Genomic DNA, 18,898 nt, shown 5'->3' with positions numbered 1-18,898 from the left:
TGAGTCATGTAACTCACGACCTGTCTTGGTGGTAGGAGCTTCACCTTCTCGGAGTCCAGTAGAGGTCCTCCAAGGATGTGACTTCGTTTGTGAGCGAGTGCGTCACAATTGTAAAGAATGTGGATTGGCGTTTTGTCATCCTCCATACAAAATCTGCATACTGGGGAGTCATGAAGTGAGTCCCTAGACCCTTACAGGAGTACATGGCTTATCCAACTGAATTGCCTTTGGGAGACATATGTTAGTGGAATTGAGATAGCATTTTATGAAAATGGTGCTAAATAAATTATCCGAAGTTATAATTTTTATTAGATTCTATATACATTGGCAAACTTATCATGATGAACCAATCAACTTCTTCCAACCAACCAACAGTAATAATACCAGTCAATTATAATGAATTTGATGAAAAAAAGGAAGGCATCGCATGAGGGTCAAGGGTTGAGGGGGAGAGGATCCATGCAAGGAAAGTATCATATGATGGTCAGTTAAGTTTCCAATGATAGATAATAATGTTTGAGATGTTTCTTGAAGATTTTTCAAGCCTAGAAGTAATTCATACCAACGAGCCGGAGTTTGGGAAGAGGGAAATCGGAGGAACTGAAGAATGTGTCATATCGAATGTGAATATGTTATCAAGGAAGTAAACATCTCCCTTTTTCGGCCTGAGTTTAAAAATATATACTTAAGTTGTAAATATTTTTTTAGTTGTCATTTTCAGCCTAAACTCAATAGAGTTTTGAAATTCTGGATTTAACAATGATGATGGAAGATTTTTTATTTTTAGTGAATGCGATTTCATTGGTTTTTATAGTACGCATTTGTATAAAAAGTCTGCGTAATTGGAGGGCATGTATGACTGGACATTTGGATATGAAAGAGGAGTGTTTATCAGGACAGAAGAGTGGCATTTCATCCTCTCTGCCACCCGTGCGGGGTAACGGCGTGATAATAGTAGTAGCATTCGTATAAATTTTTATATAAATAATTACTTTTATATCTATATTCCTTTATTTCTAATCTCATTAAAATAAAGTGGTTCCCGGTATTAAAAAATAAAATAAAATAAATATCAATGTGCAATAAAATATTAAAATATTATAATAATAAGAAAAAACATATTTTTTACAACTAACCCCGTTTTTAAAGGTACTGAGAAATTACATGACTTAAAAATGTAATATTGAACAGCTTATTTCGCAGGAATGCTTGCCTTACCAACGGTTTTGATTGGTCGAAGTTTGAAAGAATTCAAAAATTGTCAAACTGCCGAAAGCCTGAACATACGGCGGGTGTGTTGTGTATTTTCCGTTATTGTATTTTGCCATTTGTTGCTATAAGTTTTTGGTGTTGTGTATTTGTTAACTGTGTTATTAATTTTATATATTTATATTCACAATGTCTTCGTCTACGACGGACGATAAAAAAGAAATACCCGAGATTATTTATGACTGCCAAACCGGGTCCACATACAAACGTAATAGGTTTTTTGGAAAAGTGAGTAAACCGCAATGTTCTTTACTTATTGATGATCGATTTGCATGTTTTTCGAAACTTATATCATGTTACTTTCTTTAAATCACCGGTTTATCAGTTAAGAACTTACATTTAAACTTTTTGGGTTGAAAAGTCAAATGTTCTTTGTCATACTTATCCTGACTGTTGTGAAGTTTTCGCTACATTCTGTGTGAAGATATTTTGTTTATTTTCAAAGGTTTCTTATAAAATAGTTTTATCATTTGTGAGTTTGTAATTTTGGGTTAAATGTTAAATATCTCGCAAAGCATGGTCGTAATACGTCAGCTGCTGAGGCTGACTTTCGTACACCTTGCGATCGATATAGGTACATAATTGTACCTAAAATATCAACGAAATTACGTGATACAAAGCCTACAACTTTCTCAGTTTTTCGTGATCTCTAGATTATATAATTATGTAAAACTACCCTTTACGTCCGTGATTAGTATTTTAGTACATGTTTGAGTTATTAGATGTATTTTTTTGTAATTTTTATAATTATATTTTTAATCCTAAAAGTTATCAAAACTTTCGAAAATTAGATTTTTTTTTATATAAGTAAATTGATTTTACATAAAATCTTAATAAAATTTATATAATGATTGGTTTAGCTGTAAATAAAGTACTGACTGAACCAATTTACCTATCAATACATACACTTATTTCTTATGTATAATAGATGTTGTCTTTCCTTGCACCATACAAATAAACATATTGATATCTGGACTAACAAAAGTCACCTGGAATTTCCTCAGTAATTCCTCTCTTACCCTTTTGCATTTCCTGTATTCCTGGTATTTACTACTAGTCAAACCTCAATATAAGAGACCGCAAGCGATGGGATATTTTTCTCTTATAAAAAGGTTTAACTTTTAATGATAATGATTATTAATTTGGGTAATTTTAAATGTCATTTTTGTAAAATACTACCTCAAGGGCACTTCATCCATGTTCTGTTTACATAAGTTTAAAATTACGCGACCGACCCAACTCTCTTTTTAACTTTCTGGATAATATATCCAAAATTAAACAAGGTTAATGTCTTAATAAGACGAAGCGCGTCACATGTTATCATATATATGTAAATAAAAGTAGAATTCAACCCAATAACCTTGTTTAATTTTGTATATATTACCCAAAAATTTAAAATGGAATTCTACCAACTGTCTGCAGTTACAATAAATCTCTTTTAACCGCCCTACACATACGAGCATATCACTCACTCCTTTCAAGAACGTCATAAATAAAAAATCGTCAATTTTCAGTTGTGCATGTTTTCGGAATGCCCAGAAAATGTACTATATCCCAGCAAAAGAGGCATATTTTTAACATAATATTTACCCGCTACAGGGCAGAAAGTGTTATTTTTGCATTTTGAAGAAAAGGTATTGTTTAATAATTTTTTTAAATACACTTAATATTTTTCAAATAGAGAAAAAACCCTGAGGTTTTATCTAAAAAGATCTGTTGCACAGTAAAAAGTTCAAAAAGTGGCTTGATATTTATTTTTGATACATTGTATTATATTTTTAAACTTTAAAAACGTTCTCCTGAAAAATCAAGTTTTTTTGATTTATGATGTTCTTGAAAGGAGTGAGCGATATGTGATACGCGCTTTTTTTTCTGCCCCATTCCGCGCTAACCTGTATCATTAACAAAAAACATCTACCAAAAATATTTAATGCGTACCGGATACACATCCAAAGGAGACAGAGAAGTGCCCAAGAAAGGGAAAGTACATAAGTTTATTCCTAAATGCACCTATTATGCCAAAATTTTGTCAGGTATGAATACAACAAACATTGTTTTCATAATTCTGTAAAAAAAGGCGATGTTTTTTGCCTGTTTCTCGGAGAATAACCCGAGAGTAGGGTGGTTAAAGAGGTTTCTTTTATGTCCAGATCTTTTATATCGAAGTTTGACTGTATTACCATCACGCCACTTTTTTCCAGGGTTAGCTAGAGAAAATGGAATGCCGCACTCACCTATCCTGAAATACACACAGCCTCCTCTACTTCCATACATCTAGTTTTAACATTTTGTATTTTAATTTATGTTTTTAAGCGTTCTATTTGTGTACTTTGCTAGAGCGCGAGATGCCAAAAACTATTGTACAGATCGGAATTGGATTTTCAGTTAGGGTGAGGCCCCATTAGTGTCGATGCAATGTTAATTTGACTATTAATCACGTGATTGCAAGGTGATCAGAATCTGGAGCTCAAAGGCTGCAGATTCTCGGATTTAGGAATGGAATTTAGAAGGCGTAAAGGTTATAGGGTGACGCTGCGATAACGTAACGCAGTGCATCGCACTAATGGGGCCGCGCCCTTACTTGTGATTAGTATATGATCCGAATTGGTGTACTAATTAGGGTCGGGGTTGATTAAAAAACCACCCAACAACAATGTGTTAATATAAATAAAAGAAAGCATTATTTTTTTATCTGATTTGTAATTACAAATTTCCATTTTATGCCGTCCTCTTTTCTACTTGTCATAGACATCAAATAACTTGTATCGTTCTAAGTTTGCAATCTTTCTCTGGTCTCAATCCTGCGGATTGGTCTGTAGGAACAGATGACATCTCTTTCGCCATTCTCGCCTATTTTCCGAAGCCCTCTTCAGCTCCTCATACGTCGAGCAGCCCATGTCTTCGTATAAGTCGCTTAGGTATTGGCGGCGTGGGCGTCCTCTGGCGTTTATTCCCTCGATCGTCCCCTCTATTATTTGGTGCAGGAAGCCCTCTTGTCTTAGCACATGGCCGATCCAATCGGCGCGTCTTTTGGAGATAGTCGCGAGTAGGTGCTTCCTTTCTTTGTTCAATCGTAGTACCTTGTCGTTGGAGATGTGGTCTCTCCAGGATATCCTGAGCATTCTTCTATAGATCCACATCTCCAACGCATTCAGCCTATTATTATCTCTTTCAGATAGGCACCATGAATTGCATGTCATTATAACTGTTAAAGTAATATTAAAAAGTCAGTTTGCAATATGTCATTATAACTGTTAAAGTAATATTAACAATTCAGTTTGCAATATGTCATTATAACTGTTAAAGTAATATTAACAATTCAGTTTGCAATATGTCATTATAACTGTTAAAGTAATATTAACAATTCAGTTTGCAATATGTCATTATAACTGTTAAAGTAATATTAACAATTCGGCTTTTGTAAATATTGAATTTGATTTAGGATAAAATTTAAAACGCTCGTCTCTTTCAGGGTGGGTTTGCAAAATGCTACGAGATAGTGGACATGAAGACGGACGAGGTGTACGCCGGCAAGATCGTCTCCAAGAAGCTGATGGTGAAGGCCAACCAGAAGGACAAGATGTCGCAGGAGATCGCCATCCACCGCTCCCTCTGCCACAAGCACGTGGTCGGCTTCCACAGTTTCTTCGAGGACAATCTCAACATCTACATTGTCCTGGAGCTCTGTAAAAAGAGGGTACGATTATACTTGTACATCTTTCTGGACCAATATTATACTCGAAGTGTGTGATGTTTACACATTAACCTACATGTCCTATTAGCACTAGTCCCTTAGGCATTCCTGCTAACCTGTTAACCGGGCGGTTCGCTGTCCAATTACGCAACTTGTAACGGGCGCGAATACTGATTCACTCCGTGTTTAAAATTCATGTCGAGACATGTATGGATGACTAATACCTTTGTTGTTCGAAAAATATAGGTCCATATATCGCTCACTCCTTTCAAGAACGTCATAAATCAAAAATCGACAATTTTCAGTTGTGTATGTTTTCGGAATGCCCAAAAAATGTTCTATATCCCAGCAAAAGAGGCATATTTTTATCTTAATATTTACCCGCTACAGGGCAGAAAGTGTTGTTTTTGCATTTGGAAGAAAAGGTATTGTTTAATTATTTTTTGAAATATACTAAATATTTTTCAAATAGAGAAAAAACCTTCAGGTTTTACCTAAAAAGATATGCTGCACAGTAGAAAGTTCAATAAGTGGCTTGGTATTTATTTTGAATAAATTGTATTATATTTTAAAACTTTAAAAACATTCTCCTGAAAAATCAAGTTTTTTGATTCATGACGTTCTTGAAAGGAGTGAGCGATATATGATATAATAAACATATTTCAAGGACGTATTCATATGTCCTACCCGTACCCGATATTGTTTACGTTTGACGTATTTATGCGTCCCGCCCGGTTAACAGGTTAAGGTGCTAAATATTATAAGTGTGGTGTGATGTATGATACCTAGCTTGCTCGTGGCGAGCGCTCCGACTACGGGTGGATCACTCGGCTCGCTGTGCTGACTATACAAATGCTCGCATCGTAACGTGTTATGTTACTACGAAATGGCTCCGGTCAGTCCCTACCATTAGACTCATCAGAAGATGTTAGATGTTAGGGCATTATCAAACCACTGCAGTAGTTTGATAATGCCCTAACTTTAAATTAAAATTAGTTTGATAATGCCCTGATTTCTTATCCGTCTTATTCCTCATTACTGAGGGTTGTGACCCTTGTGGAAGCAAGTTATCCCTTGACTGCGCTGCATGTAGCGCTCCAACCACCGAGGTGCCTGCTGCTTTCTTTATTTGATCGGTCCAACGTTTGGGGGATCTTTCTCTCCCTTAATACCCTAACAAGACGAAACGTGTTTTTAAAAATAAAAATGTACAACTAAATACACCCTAAAAATTAGTTTTTGATTTTAATACTTGAAATATACACTATGGAGCTCTACAAATTATACAACGAATTAATAAATATTTGAATAATATCTCTCATACTACGTCAAATGAATCTGCAATTTGAAATGACCATACATTATTATATTGTTATTGGTATTCTTGCCCAGTCCATGATGGAGCTCCACAAGCGTCGGAAGGCCATCACGGAGCCGGAGACTAGATTCTATATGAGCCACATCCTTTCGGGAGTGCAGTACCTTCACAGCAACAGGATCATCCACCGGGACCTCAAGCTGGGAAACCTGTTCCTCAATGACAACTTGCATGTCAAGATTGGAGACTTCGGACTCGCTGCCAAGATTGAATTTGAAGGTATGTATGTACGGTCGTTTCTCAGTATTGTGTCCATGTTTTTTTAACCTTTCCATCCCGATGATATGTATTTACTACAACTTGACTTCAAAAGTGAGAATATCAATATAAAATAAATAGATACTAATTTTTGTATTCCTCCGTAGTCAACTTTACGCATTACATAAAAGTATCATAATATAGTTATTATAAAGTTATTATGAAGTTATTCATTTGCAGCTACGGAAATAAATAATTTGCGAAAAATTTGTGGATTAAATCGCTGATACAAAAATGTTTCTCAGTGTGTGCGTGCGTGCCGTGCTTTGATTACACACATCATTGTAGTGCGTTAACCTGTCCGGGAGTATGGACCTAAATGAATGTCAGTGCGAATTTTCCTCAAAGGAGTATCGATGTTAATGAACGTCGAAGTCCGTCTGTCAGTTAGTATGATGTTACTTGTACAGCAATGACATCTGTGGATATTTGTGTGTAATTTTGTCATAAATAAAAAATATTTCGAAAAGTATCTTCATAATACATTGATTTAATATTTATGGCCGGGTCAGGAGTCGAAATAATCGTCGGGTATGTATGAGATGCATGAATGTGAAAAAAGCGAATAATGTTTGCAAAGACAGGGTAGTATGGCATTCTATTCTCTCTGCCTACGCCTGCGGTGAAGCGGCGTGATAGTTAGTAATTCTACAAAACTATGCATGTCTTTTAGCTGAACGGATGTAATATAGAAACTTTTTCATTGCAGGCGAGAGAAAAAAGACACTATGCGGTACACCCAACTATATTGCACCGGAGATCCTGGGCAAAAAGGGCCACTCCTTTGAGGTGGACATCTGGAGTATCGGTTGCATCATGTTCACACTTCTTGTTGGGAAGCCGCCATTCGAGACTGCCACCCTCAGAGACACATATAAAAAAATAAAGGCCTGCGATTACAGGTATGTTGGAATTTGCATAAATCGAACTTTTAGCGCTTCAACCACCAAGGTGCCTGCTGCTGCTTAACTTGATTGGTCCATCGTATGGATCTCCCTCTCTTCCCTTCCAGGTTACCAATCACAATCAGTCGTTCCTGGCTATCCTCATTACCACGCGCAACGTATCCAAAGAGCTGAAGAATATGTTTTGTAAAGACATTAGCAAGCCATCCCAGTAGAATACGAAACCATACGAAATAGATTCAACGTCATTGCTTGTTGCACTGTGTTCTGTGGCCACCGAACTTCAAAATCAGCACCCAGAGGCATTACGAATAATGCCCGAGAGCGTTCTGCAGGTATTGAGTTGTACATATCAATGAAATCAGAATCCCAAAACAGTTTAACTCTTACCACTCTGTAGGGCAGACATTCTGGCCCGTATGATTCTAGTAGGCAGCTCCGTGGGCCACAATGTCTGGCCCGGCGCAGGCATAAGTTTAATCACTGATTTCTCTATCACCTAAGCATATTCTACCAAAAAATATTTCAGATAAATACAGTTAATCTTAATTAACATGGTCATACGAATTGCCAGACAGAGTGTCCCAAAATTAGAAACCAAAATATTTATTTTAATGGTAGGAAGACGTCGCATTTTTTTGATCGGAGTAGCTGATCAATTGTGAGAAAAAATGTTCAGAGTGGAAAGGGTTAATAACATAAACATGGTTTTTGAGCATGGACAGGGATGAGAAGAAGAATTAATTAGAGTTTTGGTTTGTGCGCAGAATGCCGTCGTACGTGAACCGCGCGGCGGCGTCCATGATCATGCTGACGCTGCAGGAGAACCCGGCGCTCCGGCCCTCGGTGGAGCGGCTGCAGCGTCATGAGTTCTTCAGCTCCGGCTTCCTGCCGGCCGCGCTGCCCGCCTCCTGTCTCACCACCGCGCCGCGCCTCGACCAGCTTGAGCCCAGCGACCACGTGCGGCGCCCGCTCAACGAAGTTAACGGGGGTGAGTCACCTGACCTGACCTAACCTAACCAAGACATTGGTACAGTAAACCAAGCTAGGACACAAAATGCCCAACCTTTTTCTAGTGGAACGGAAGACCTGTTGATAAATCCGTCAACCTATATAACAGATTATTATAATTTTTTTATATAGTTTTTGTTCATTCATTCTGAGCCTTGTCGTTTGCCACTCTGTTCATGACACTGGATACCACGCGGAAGAGTGAAGATCACGGGAGGTTGATGAACTGATTTACTTGCAGATTACATAATGTCAGTGGACTCGCCGAAGAAGAATCGCAACGCGGTGCCGGTGTCCTCCAATATGCCGAGTCTGGCGCAGCTGAAGAAGCAGGCGGCCGAGTACAAGGATCACCTGCAGAGTCTCAAGGAGCAGTTGGTGGCCCTGCTAGACACAAAGGTTCTTTTCTTACCGCATTTGCCCATTTCAAGATAGTGATATCGTAGTCGTACAGGAGAAAGTGACCAACTAACAAAACGTAAAATGTTCAGGAGGGCCATTTAAGTCACTTTTGCTTGGCAAGAAAATAAACATTAATGCAGTTAGTCATTTTTAACAAGTCAATATATTATACTTCCAAATACTTTGGAATTTTTAAGGGCAAAATTAAGCTATGTATTAAGATATCAAATAGTCAATGATCACATTTTTGTAAAAATGCACCTGGTCACTTTCTCCTGTATGACTACAATATATCCTTTGCTTAAGATAAACTCGTTAGAGATTGGCTGCTGGAGAAGCTGGACGTGTCTAATATTGAAATAAGATTTTTTTTAGAATATTGAAAAAAAAAAAATTTTTTTTAAAATTGTTTACCTTTCAATAACTCTTTTCTTTCCAACAGAATTCAATAATAATTTTGCTTTTTTATATTTAATTCAAAATAATAGTAAAAAAGTCATTGGGAACATGTTTGTTGTTGTGGTTTTAAATTACCAATTTCATAAAAAAATAAAAATATTTTAAAACATTGCCGCACATCTGATTTAATATGAAAAATGGGTGAATTAATTAATGATTTAATTTCAAATTAACAACCTTTAACTGTTAATTATTTAAAAACAAGGCGACCAGTCGTTTAGATTGTATTAACCTTTCCGGGAGTATAGACGTAAATGAACATTGGTGCGAATTTTCCTCAAAGGAGTATCGACGTTACTGAACTTCAAAGTTTGTCTATCAGTATGATGTAACTTGTATAGCATTGGCATCTGTGGATATTAGTATGTAATTTTGTCATAATACAAAACCTAGAGATGATGAGTTTTATTATTTTCACGTAATTTCTATCTTCATTATACATACATTTAGTGAATTCATCTGATGGTGGGGACTGACCGGAGTCATTTTGTACAAATACGTACTATTACAAATGCTCGCATCGTAACATAACACGTTACGATATGAGTACAGCAAACCGAGCTCGTTCCGAGTACTCCATGCGATGTGTGGATGCTTGCCGCGAATGTTACACTACGACGAAATGTGGAGGTCAGTCCCCACCTTAAAAAGAACCCACTCCCTAGAGAATGTTGGACATCAATTATTGTACTCCTGGAAAGTTAATATAGAAGATATAACAAAAATATGATTCATATCTTAAACATTTTTATTAGATAAGGTAATTAAAAATAAAAAATAAACAAAATAATGAGAGATGTCTGAATGCAAAATGTTGTGATTGTTAGTTAACAAGAATATACTATGGATGAAATTGCCACGATAGTGAGATACTTCTTTGTATGGGATATGATACGAACTACGCACGATGGAATGTTCTTTTGGTGGTTTTATGTACACTTAAAGAAAAAATATGTGAATTGAATTGCTCCACGGGCCACAAGTAGACACCCGGCGGGCCGCGGGTTGTCCACCCTTGATCTACACTATACTATAATACAGTTTGGATAGAAAATGTTTAGTTTGGTGCAGTATTGTGAAGTGGTTTGCGTTGCAGCCGGCGCGGGAGCAGCACGGTGGCGGCGGGGAGGACGCGTCGGACCCGGCGGCGCAGCCCCTGGTGTGGATCAGCAAGTGGGTGGACTACTCGGACAAGTACGGCTTCGGCTACCAGCTGTGCGACGAGAGCGTGGGCGTCACCTTCAACGACACCACCAAGCTGATCATGCTCGCCAACGGGGTGTAAGTTGCACAATCCTAACCTGTTAACCGGGCGGGACGCATAAATACGTCAAACGTAAACAATATCGGCTACGGGTAGGACATATGAATACGTCCTTGAAATATATGTTTATTATATTATATATATGGACGTATATTTTTCCAACCACAAAGGTATTAGTCATTCATACATGTCTCAACATTAGTTTAAGACACGGAGTGAATCAGTATTCGCGCCCGTTACAAGTTGCGTAATTGGACAGCAGACCGCCCCGTTAACAGGTTAATTCTTGCCGCATGTTCTTAATGAAATGGAAGGACAATGTTTACTCTTCACTTTTTGCCACCCTTGATTTTAAAAAAAATCATTAAAAAGTATGATATTGGAGAATGATAAATACAGTTATAAACTTTATGAAATTATAGTTTATAATTTTGTTTTTCACCATTTTTATTGGACACTTTTTTACGCTCTTAACTTAAATTTTACCATGAAAAAAATTTACTTCAGAGGATGATAAACATAATTAATTATAAACTTTATAAGAATATAAAATAAGCTTTGTTTTCCACCACTTTTATTTGGTACAATTTTGACAAATACCTTGTCTTCTTTCGAAGAAGCAGCAATAAAAAATTCAATGTATCTATTTTACGTGTTTTATTGCAGTAACGTACACTACATCAACCAACGAGGCCAGGAGTCATATATGACCCTGAGGGAATACCCCCAAGAGTTGGACAAGAAGATGAAGCTGCTGAGTTACTTCCGAAGATACATGAGCGAGCATCTCATGAAGGCCGGTTAGTACTTTTCTTTTTCAGCACAAATATCATTTTAGCACAAAATACTTGATGACCAATATTGTTTCACCATTCCTTCTAGATTTTTCATCAGTGAATCCTTTGAATAGTAAATTTTATCATAGTATACTGATGTTACCTTTTAATTGTTAGGTTTTAACTCCAGATGACATACCAGATACTGTAGAACTTTAAAAATTAAGAGTTGAATTGCCATATTCTCCAAATTGAATTTTTTTTTTTAATATGTAGTAAATAAATTAGTCATTACATGATTTTATTAAATTCAGCCAAAGACATTATAAGCCTCGTAAATTCCCAGAATTTCATATTCCTATGTATATAGACTTCTTCATCTGTAACTTCTCCTTATCATTCACCGTTCTATAGACTCCTTCATCTGTAACATTCTCCTTATCATTCACCGTTCATTTTGTGTAATACCATTAAAACATACTATTTCATGACTACGGGTTTCATCATCAGGTCAAATGTAGACTAAAGGGAAATTGTTATGGATGAATGATAAGATTGTTATATAGCACAAAGTTAACAATGCAAATACGGTAGAATCGCGATATAACAAAATCCAAGGGACCAAAGAATATTTATTCGTAATAACGAATTCCCACATATAACGAAATTTCAAAAAATCATACAAGGTATGTATATGTTGCGCGTCGTTGCAAAAATTGTTGCGCGGCTTCACAAAAAGATCGCAAGTTCTGCAAACAAAGGAGGAAGGGGGCCATAGTAATTTTAAGGGATTATTGTATGAAAAATTGGTTTTAGGGAATTAATTTGGTTTTTTTTTTTTCGATAAATGTCATTTTTCGCTATATTGCGATTCTACTGTATGTAAATATACAAATATGCAAAATTTACAAAATTTATTCTTCAACTGTGTTGAGTGTATAAGGAAAAGATATAAATAAACTCTTGAGAAGGGTTAATGTAGTATTTGTGAACAAAAATTTTGACACTTAAAATATTTTAAATGAAATTAGCTTAGTGATCACATTTTGTATTACAATATTTCCGAAAACATTGCATTTGATACGTTATAGCGGGATGAATTTTTGGCTGATAGTTCATTTCATATTCCCAGTTTTAACCTAATAGATAAGTCCTAGAGGGCTAACTGATTTAGTTATCACATTTTATATTACAATATGTATTTAAAAAAACACCTAGCATTTATTATGTCATAGTGGGATGACTTTTTGGCTGATAGTTCATTTCATATTCCCAGTTTTAACCTAATAGATAAGTCCTAGAGGGCTAACTGATTTAGTTATCACATTTTATATTACAATATGGTATGGTATGGTATGGAGTGGAAACATGGACACTGAGGAAAAAGGAAAGACATATGCTGGATGTGTTTGAAATGTGGTGCTGGAGGAGGATGCTGCGCATTCCTTGGACTGCAAGACGCACAAACGTCTCCATTCTCCGCGAACTGTCAGTGACAGAAAGACTCTCCACGACTTGCAGGAAAAGGATTCTGTCCTACTTTGGGCATATCGCCAGAAAGAACGAGAAGAGTCTTGAAAAACTGGTAGTAACAGGTACAGTTGAAGGCAAGCGGGCAAGAGGACGGTCTCCAACAAGATGGACAGACCAAATAAAGGAATTAACCGGATCCTCGCTAAACGCTGCCATCAAGTTGGCCCAGGACCGGGAAGAATGGAGAGGACTTGTGCACCAAGTGCCTGACATTCCGGAAGACCACGACGCTCAGCATTGAGCAAGAAGATGAAGAAGAAGAAGATATTACAATATTTAAAAAAACACCTAGCATTTATTATGTCATAGTGGGATGACTTTTTGGCTGATGGTTCATTTCATGTTTGTTATGTTTCTGTTTTGAGCATTGGATTCCGTATAGGGTTCAATGTGCGAAGCATGTTGAACTCTGCCTAGGGATAATTCACGACTATAACTCTAGGCCTTGCACACTCTTTACTCTAACACAAAATACACTAATACAACACACCACACCACACCACACCACACCACACCACACCACACCACACCACACCACACCACACCACACCACACGCCACATCAGGCAAACACATTTTATTTTGAGCTTAATAGTATTTTCACTCTTTCTTGTTGTTATATATATTATATATTGTTGTATAAAATGTGAAATCAGTAATTGGCCTCATTATCGGCTCCTTTTATTGTATATTTATGTTATTTTTGTTAATGGCTGTTGATTTCCAGTAAATAAATAAATATTCCCAGTTTTGCCATTGTCTCTGACTCACAATAATGATTTTGCTCTTTTCTCTTTGCCTCAGGCGCCTCCATTCCAGTCCGTGAATCCGACAGTCTCTCCCGTATCCCGCATCTCCACGAGTGGTACAGGACCAGTACTGCGGTGGTTATGCAGCTGACGAACGGCACTGTACAGGTAAAAACAACACCCTATCTTATCTTATTATTATATGTGTTACTGTATGACGTCATACTAATACAATCCAAATATGCGATCATAGCGCGATTGTGTGATCGAGAAAATTGGGTGCCTTTATATATCGCTCACTCTTTTCAAGAACGTCACAAATAAAAAAACTTGATTTTTCAGGAGAACGTTTTTAAAGTTTAAAAATATAATACAATGTATTAAAAATAAATATCAAGCCACTTATTGAACTTTTTACTGTGCAACAGATCTTTTTAGGTAAAACCCAAAGTTTTTTTTCTCCATTTGAAAAATATTTTGTGTTTTAAAAAATAATTAAACAATACCTTATCTTCAAAATGCAAAAACAACACTTTCTGCCCTGTAGCAGGTAAATATTAAGTTAAAAATATGCCTCTTTTGCTGGGATATAGTACATTTTCTGGGCATTCCGAAAACATGCACAATTGAAAATTGACGATTTTTGATTTATGACGTTCTTGAAAGGAGTGAGCGATATGCCGTTCCTTCGTCTGCAATGATACAACACAATTATCGTGCAAATTTCAATTAGGATACCTATTCGACATCAATATGTTTAATCGCACGTTCGTACGAAATTACTTCTCGCGACTAGATTATTACATTATAGGCGCGCGGCCATATCGTGTAAATGCCAGTTAGGACACTTGTTCGAGATCCGTATGTTTAATTGCGGATTCGTACAAGTAAAAATTCTTGGGAACGCGCGATGATCAAGTAGTCGCGATGTATTAGACGCCTTTGGCTGTGAGATGCCTATGGTGCTTATCTGAAAGAGGTAAGAATAGGCTGAATGGTTTGGAGATGTGGACGTATAGAAGAATGCTAGGGATATCCTGGAGAGACAACATCTCCAATGACGAGGTACTACCAATAATCTAAGAAAGAAGGCACCTACTCGCGACTATCTCGAAGAGACGCGCCAAATGGAACGGCCACGTTTTGAGACAGGAAAGTTTCCTGCACCTGATAACTTTTACTGAAAAGACCAGTAAGAATCGACTTTACCTAAGCAGAGTCAACTCTTACAGGAGAATCTACCCTGTAACAAATCTTTCCTGTAACAAAAATAAATAATAATAACTAGAGAACACATATTTTTTAATGAACATATTGAATAATTGAAAAAAAAAATTACAAATTTTAATAATACATTTGAATAATACAAAATAGTTGGTAAATATACAATACATTTCAAATGTAACGTTTCTACCTCTCTAATAAAGTAGATACTTGTGTTTAGAGAGGGAGTTCATTTTACTATTTTTTTTATTTTTTATAAACAAAGTAAATTAAAATTAAAATTAAAAATAAACAAAGTAAATAAAAAAAATATATATATATTCTTTGTTAATATAATATCATATAATTATAATGATCACTCGAATACTCATTCTGATAAAAAAATTAATATGTCACATATATTTTTTTGTAACTGGCATAAATTCTTCACTGTGCAGTATAATTTTATAATTACTGCTTTTATTGAAAGAAATATTTGCACCCGATCTATTATTCCTGACAATTCACAGTTTCATTTATGTTCATCAAACGCTTTCCCCTTCCAGATAAACTTCCAAGACCACTCCAAGGTGATCCTGTGCCCACTGATGGGCGCCGTCACGTATATAGACGTAGACAAGAACTTCAGCACGTACCGCTTCTCCACGATACAGGAGAACGGCTGCTCCCCGGCCCTGCAACACAACCTGCGCTACGCCGTGGACAAGATCACCTACCTCATCACCAAGAACTGCTCCTAGCCGTCCCCCCCACCCCCCGCCCGCGGCCTGACTGAGAGACTGGTAATTCTCATCGGATATATTGTATTTTTTCTAGTATTTTACCTTTTCATCCGACAATCATTCTATGCTGGATCATTCTATCTTCGTTCCTATCTTCAAGCAAAAACCCGGTACAGTAGTCTTCTATTCTTCTGAACCCGATGGTGCATAGAGCAGTATGATGATATATTGTATTTTTTATAGTATTTTGCGAGACGGTTAACACTTTCATCCGACAATCATTCTATGCTGGATCATTCTATCTTCAAATTAGAACTCGGTACAATAGTCAACTATTCTTCTAATCTGATCCCGATGGTGCAAAGAGCAGTATGATATATTGTACTTTTTTTAGACAGTTAACCTTTTCATCCGACAATCATTCTATGCTGGATCATTCTATCTTCAAGTAAGAACTCGGTACAATAGTCATCTATTCTTCTAACCATTATCTGATCCCGATGGTGCAAAGACCAGTATGATATATTGTATTTTTTCTAGACAGTTAACCTTTTCATCCGACAATCATTCTATGCTGGATCATCCATATTGAAGATAGAAATCTTCAAGTAAAAACTTGGTACGGCAGTCTTCTATTCTTCTGAACCCGATGGTGCATAGAGAAGTATGATATATAGTATTTTTTCTAGTATTTTACCAAGACGGTTAACGTTTTCATCCGACAATCATTCTATGCTGGATCATTCAATCTTCGTTCCTATTTATCAGAGTGAAAAAAACACTTTTATATATGTTTTGGGAATCAAATCCAGGATGATATCCAAACACTTAGACTTCGGAGAAGGATAGACCAGTAGAACTTTCATTAACCAAACTGATCGGAGATCAATATTAATAACATAAAATATGTACTTAAATAAGTCAAATGGATCTTGTTTTTCCGGTACACATCTAATGTGAAATGCTTAACATTTTTTCCAAATAGCCATTTAACAAAACATTAATGCGACGATTTGTTAAGCTTGAGTAATTTTTTACGGTGTGTTTCATACTTGCTGTGTTTTTACTAAACGGAGAAGTATAACTGGCGAAACATTACAATAATTAGCCTTTTTTTAATTTAATGTTCATTTTACATTTTTTTAAAATACTTGGTCCCCTTAAGTTGTTGACTCGCTTATGATTTGATAAAAACACTGTTTGGGGAGTTATTTGAGGAGAATCTCAACTGTGATTGATAATCTGCATATTTTTCTCTTGGTTCTACAAGAAAAAAGAGGTTTTTCTGTCATGTTCAATATACATAACATAGTCTAAATACATATCAGCCAGTGGCGTGCACAGAGTTTTTAATCAGGGTACGCAGTAGGGTTGGGTAAGGATAACGCATAATAGGCACTGGTTGTGTTTCTATATGGAACGCGAGTAATCCAGGGTAGGCACTGCTTTTCTGCCTATATAGAATGCACGCCTCTGATATCAGCTAACACATGTAGTATTCAATATATGCACATTTAAAATCCTTGTAAGAAACCGCCTGGGTCAACTTTATCTTCAAATGATGTTTTTATTTCATTATAAATAAAAATAAAATAAAACTGCTTCTTACATTTGATCCATGATGGGTCCATTATTATTATTTTAATACATCACTCACTCCCTTCAACAACGTCACATATCAAAAAACTTGAATTTTCAGGAGATCGTTTTTAATGTTTAAAAATATAATGAAATGTATTAAAAATAAATATCAAGCCACTTATTGAACTTTTTACTGTGCAACAGATCTTTTTAGTTAAATCCTGAATGTTTTTTCTCCATTTGAAAAATATTCAGTTTCTTTAAAAAAATAATTAAACAATGCCTTTTCTTCAAAATGCAAAAACAACACTTTCTGCCCTGTAGCGGGTAAATATTAAGTTAAAAATATGCCGCCTTTGCTAGGATATAGTAGATTTTCTGGGCATTCCGAAAACATGTACAACTGAAAATTGTCGCTTTTTGATATATGACGTTGTTGAAAGGAGTGAGCGACATGTATATTGTATGTTTGTCATGGGAGCGGTGTGATTGTATCTTCCCTCTGAAACTATTTCTTTGTGTTTGTAATATTGCACTGCAAATGTGATTCAATTATTGAATGTGATCTTTTGATTAATTATGAGGCATTCATTTATTGATATGAATAAATTAATCATTGATATTCAACGGGCAATGCACACAAAGGTATTAGTTCCTAAGTTAGGATTCTCCAGTAAGGTGTGTAAAGGTGGGGACTGACCGGAGCATTTCGTCGTAACATAACGTCGTTCGCGGCGAGCATCCGACTTCGGATGGAGCACTCGGAACGCTGTACTGACTATACGAATGCTCGCATTGTAACGTGTTACGTTATAACGAAATGACTGGTCATGACCTTAACCTGTCCGGGAGTATGGACGTAAATGAACGTCAGTGTAAATTTTCCTGAAAGGAGTATCGACGTTGATGAATGTCGAAGTCCGTCTGTCAGTTAGTATGATGTGACTTGTATGCAATGACATCTGTGGATATTTGTGTGTAATGTTGTCATAATTGAAAAATATTTCGAATAGGTGTTTTTTTTATTAAATTATTTTAACATAATTTCTATCTTCATAATACATCGATTTAATCAACAAAAAAATTTTTCATGTAAAAAGAACCCACTTCCCAGAGAAAGTCTGACATCAATTTTTGTACTCCTGGAAAGGTTAAGATATTCAAAAGAATGGTTGGTAAACCAATCTGTTAAAACACACATTGTTTCAGATGATGTTATATGGTTTAAAAACGAATTTGTTATGTTGAAATGTATTTTTTCGTTTAACATTGTCACCATTGTCCTCATTTTTCGATTTTGGTGGATAATTCTAATTTTCCTTCTAACGCCTTTGTATTGATCAACTTTGATGTTCATTATTTAATTGATAGTCATTGATTATTTTTTCATATTCTTTAATTGATTGTGATTCATTAACTAATCTTGACTGGAAATTTGAAAAAATTAAATTAATTGTCGGCATCTTTAAAATTCTCATAATTTCCCACCTGTTATTGTATAATATTATACTAAGTGAAGGGTCGATGCAATATGTCTTCAAGTACATTTAAAACTCTCTAAATATTACATTCCTTCATTTACTTGTTCACTAATAAAATAATTTGAACAAACTCAATGTCTTTTTTAAAGTTTTTTTTCTTGTTAGCAAAAATGCCTGTATTTAAAAAAAAAAA

The 18,898-nt window shown here is 35.9% G+C and overlaps 1 protein-coding gene across 1 annotated transcript; it reads left to right on the top strand.

Annotated features, from left to right (window-relative positions):
• Positions 1-1,257: 1,257 nt before the first annotated feature.
• polo (Serine/threonine-protein kinase polo) lies at positions 1,258-18,898 on the top strand. Its single transcript, XM_088267683.1, has 10 exons — positions 1,258-1,497; positions 4,742-4,966; positions 6,356-6,560; positions 7,309-7,501; positions 8,272-8,495; positions 8,757-8,914; positions 10,473-10,657; positions 11,307-11,440; positions 13,753-13,865; positions 15,467-18,898. Exons 1-10 carry the CDS (start codon positions 1,399-1,401, stop codon positions 15,659-15,661), a joined length of 1,731 nt encoding a protein of 576 aa, XP_088123809.1. The 5' UTR covers positions 1,258-1,398; the 3' UTR covers positions 15,662-18,898.

This window comes from Brachycentrus maculatus, unplaced genomic scaffold (assembly GCF_059751285.1).
Source record: "Brachycentrus maculatus isolate JH-2025_06_01 unplaced genomic scaffold, ASM5975128v1 h1tg000303l, whole genome shotgun sequence".
In the NCBI taxonomy this organism is placed as follows: domain Eukaryota; kingdom Metazoa; phylum Arthropoda; class Insecta; order Trichoptera; family Brachycentridae; genus Brachycentrus; species Brachycentrus maculatus.
Note: the sequence above shows the minus strand (reverse complement) of the source record. Positions and strands in the feature narration are given on the sequence as shown.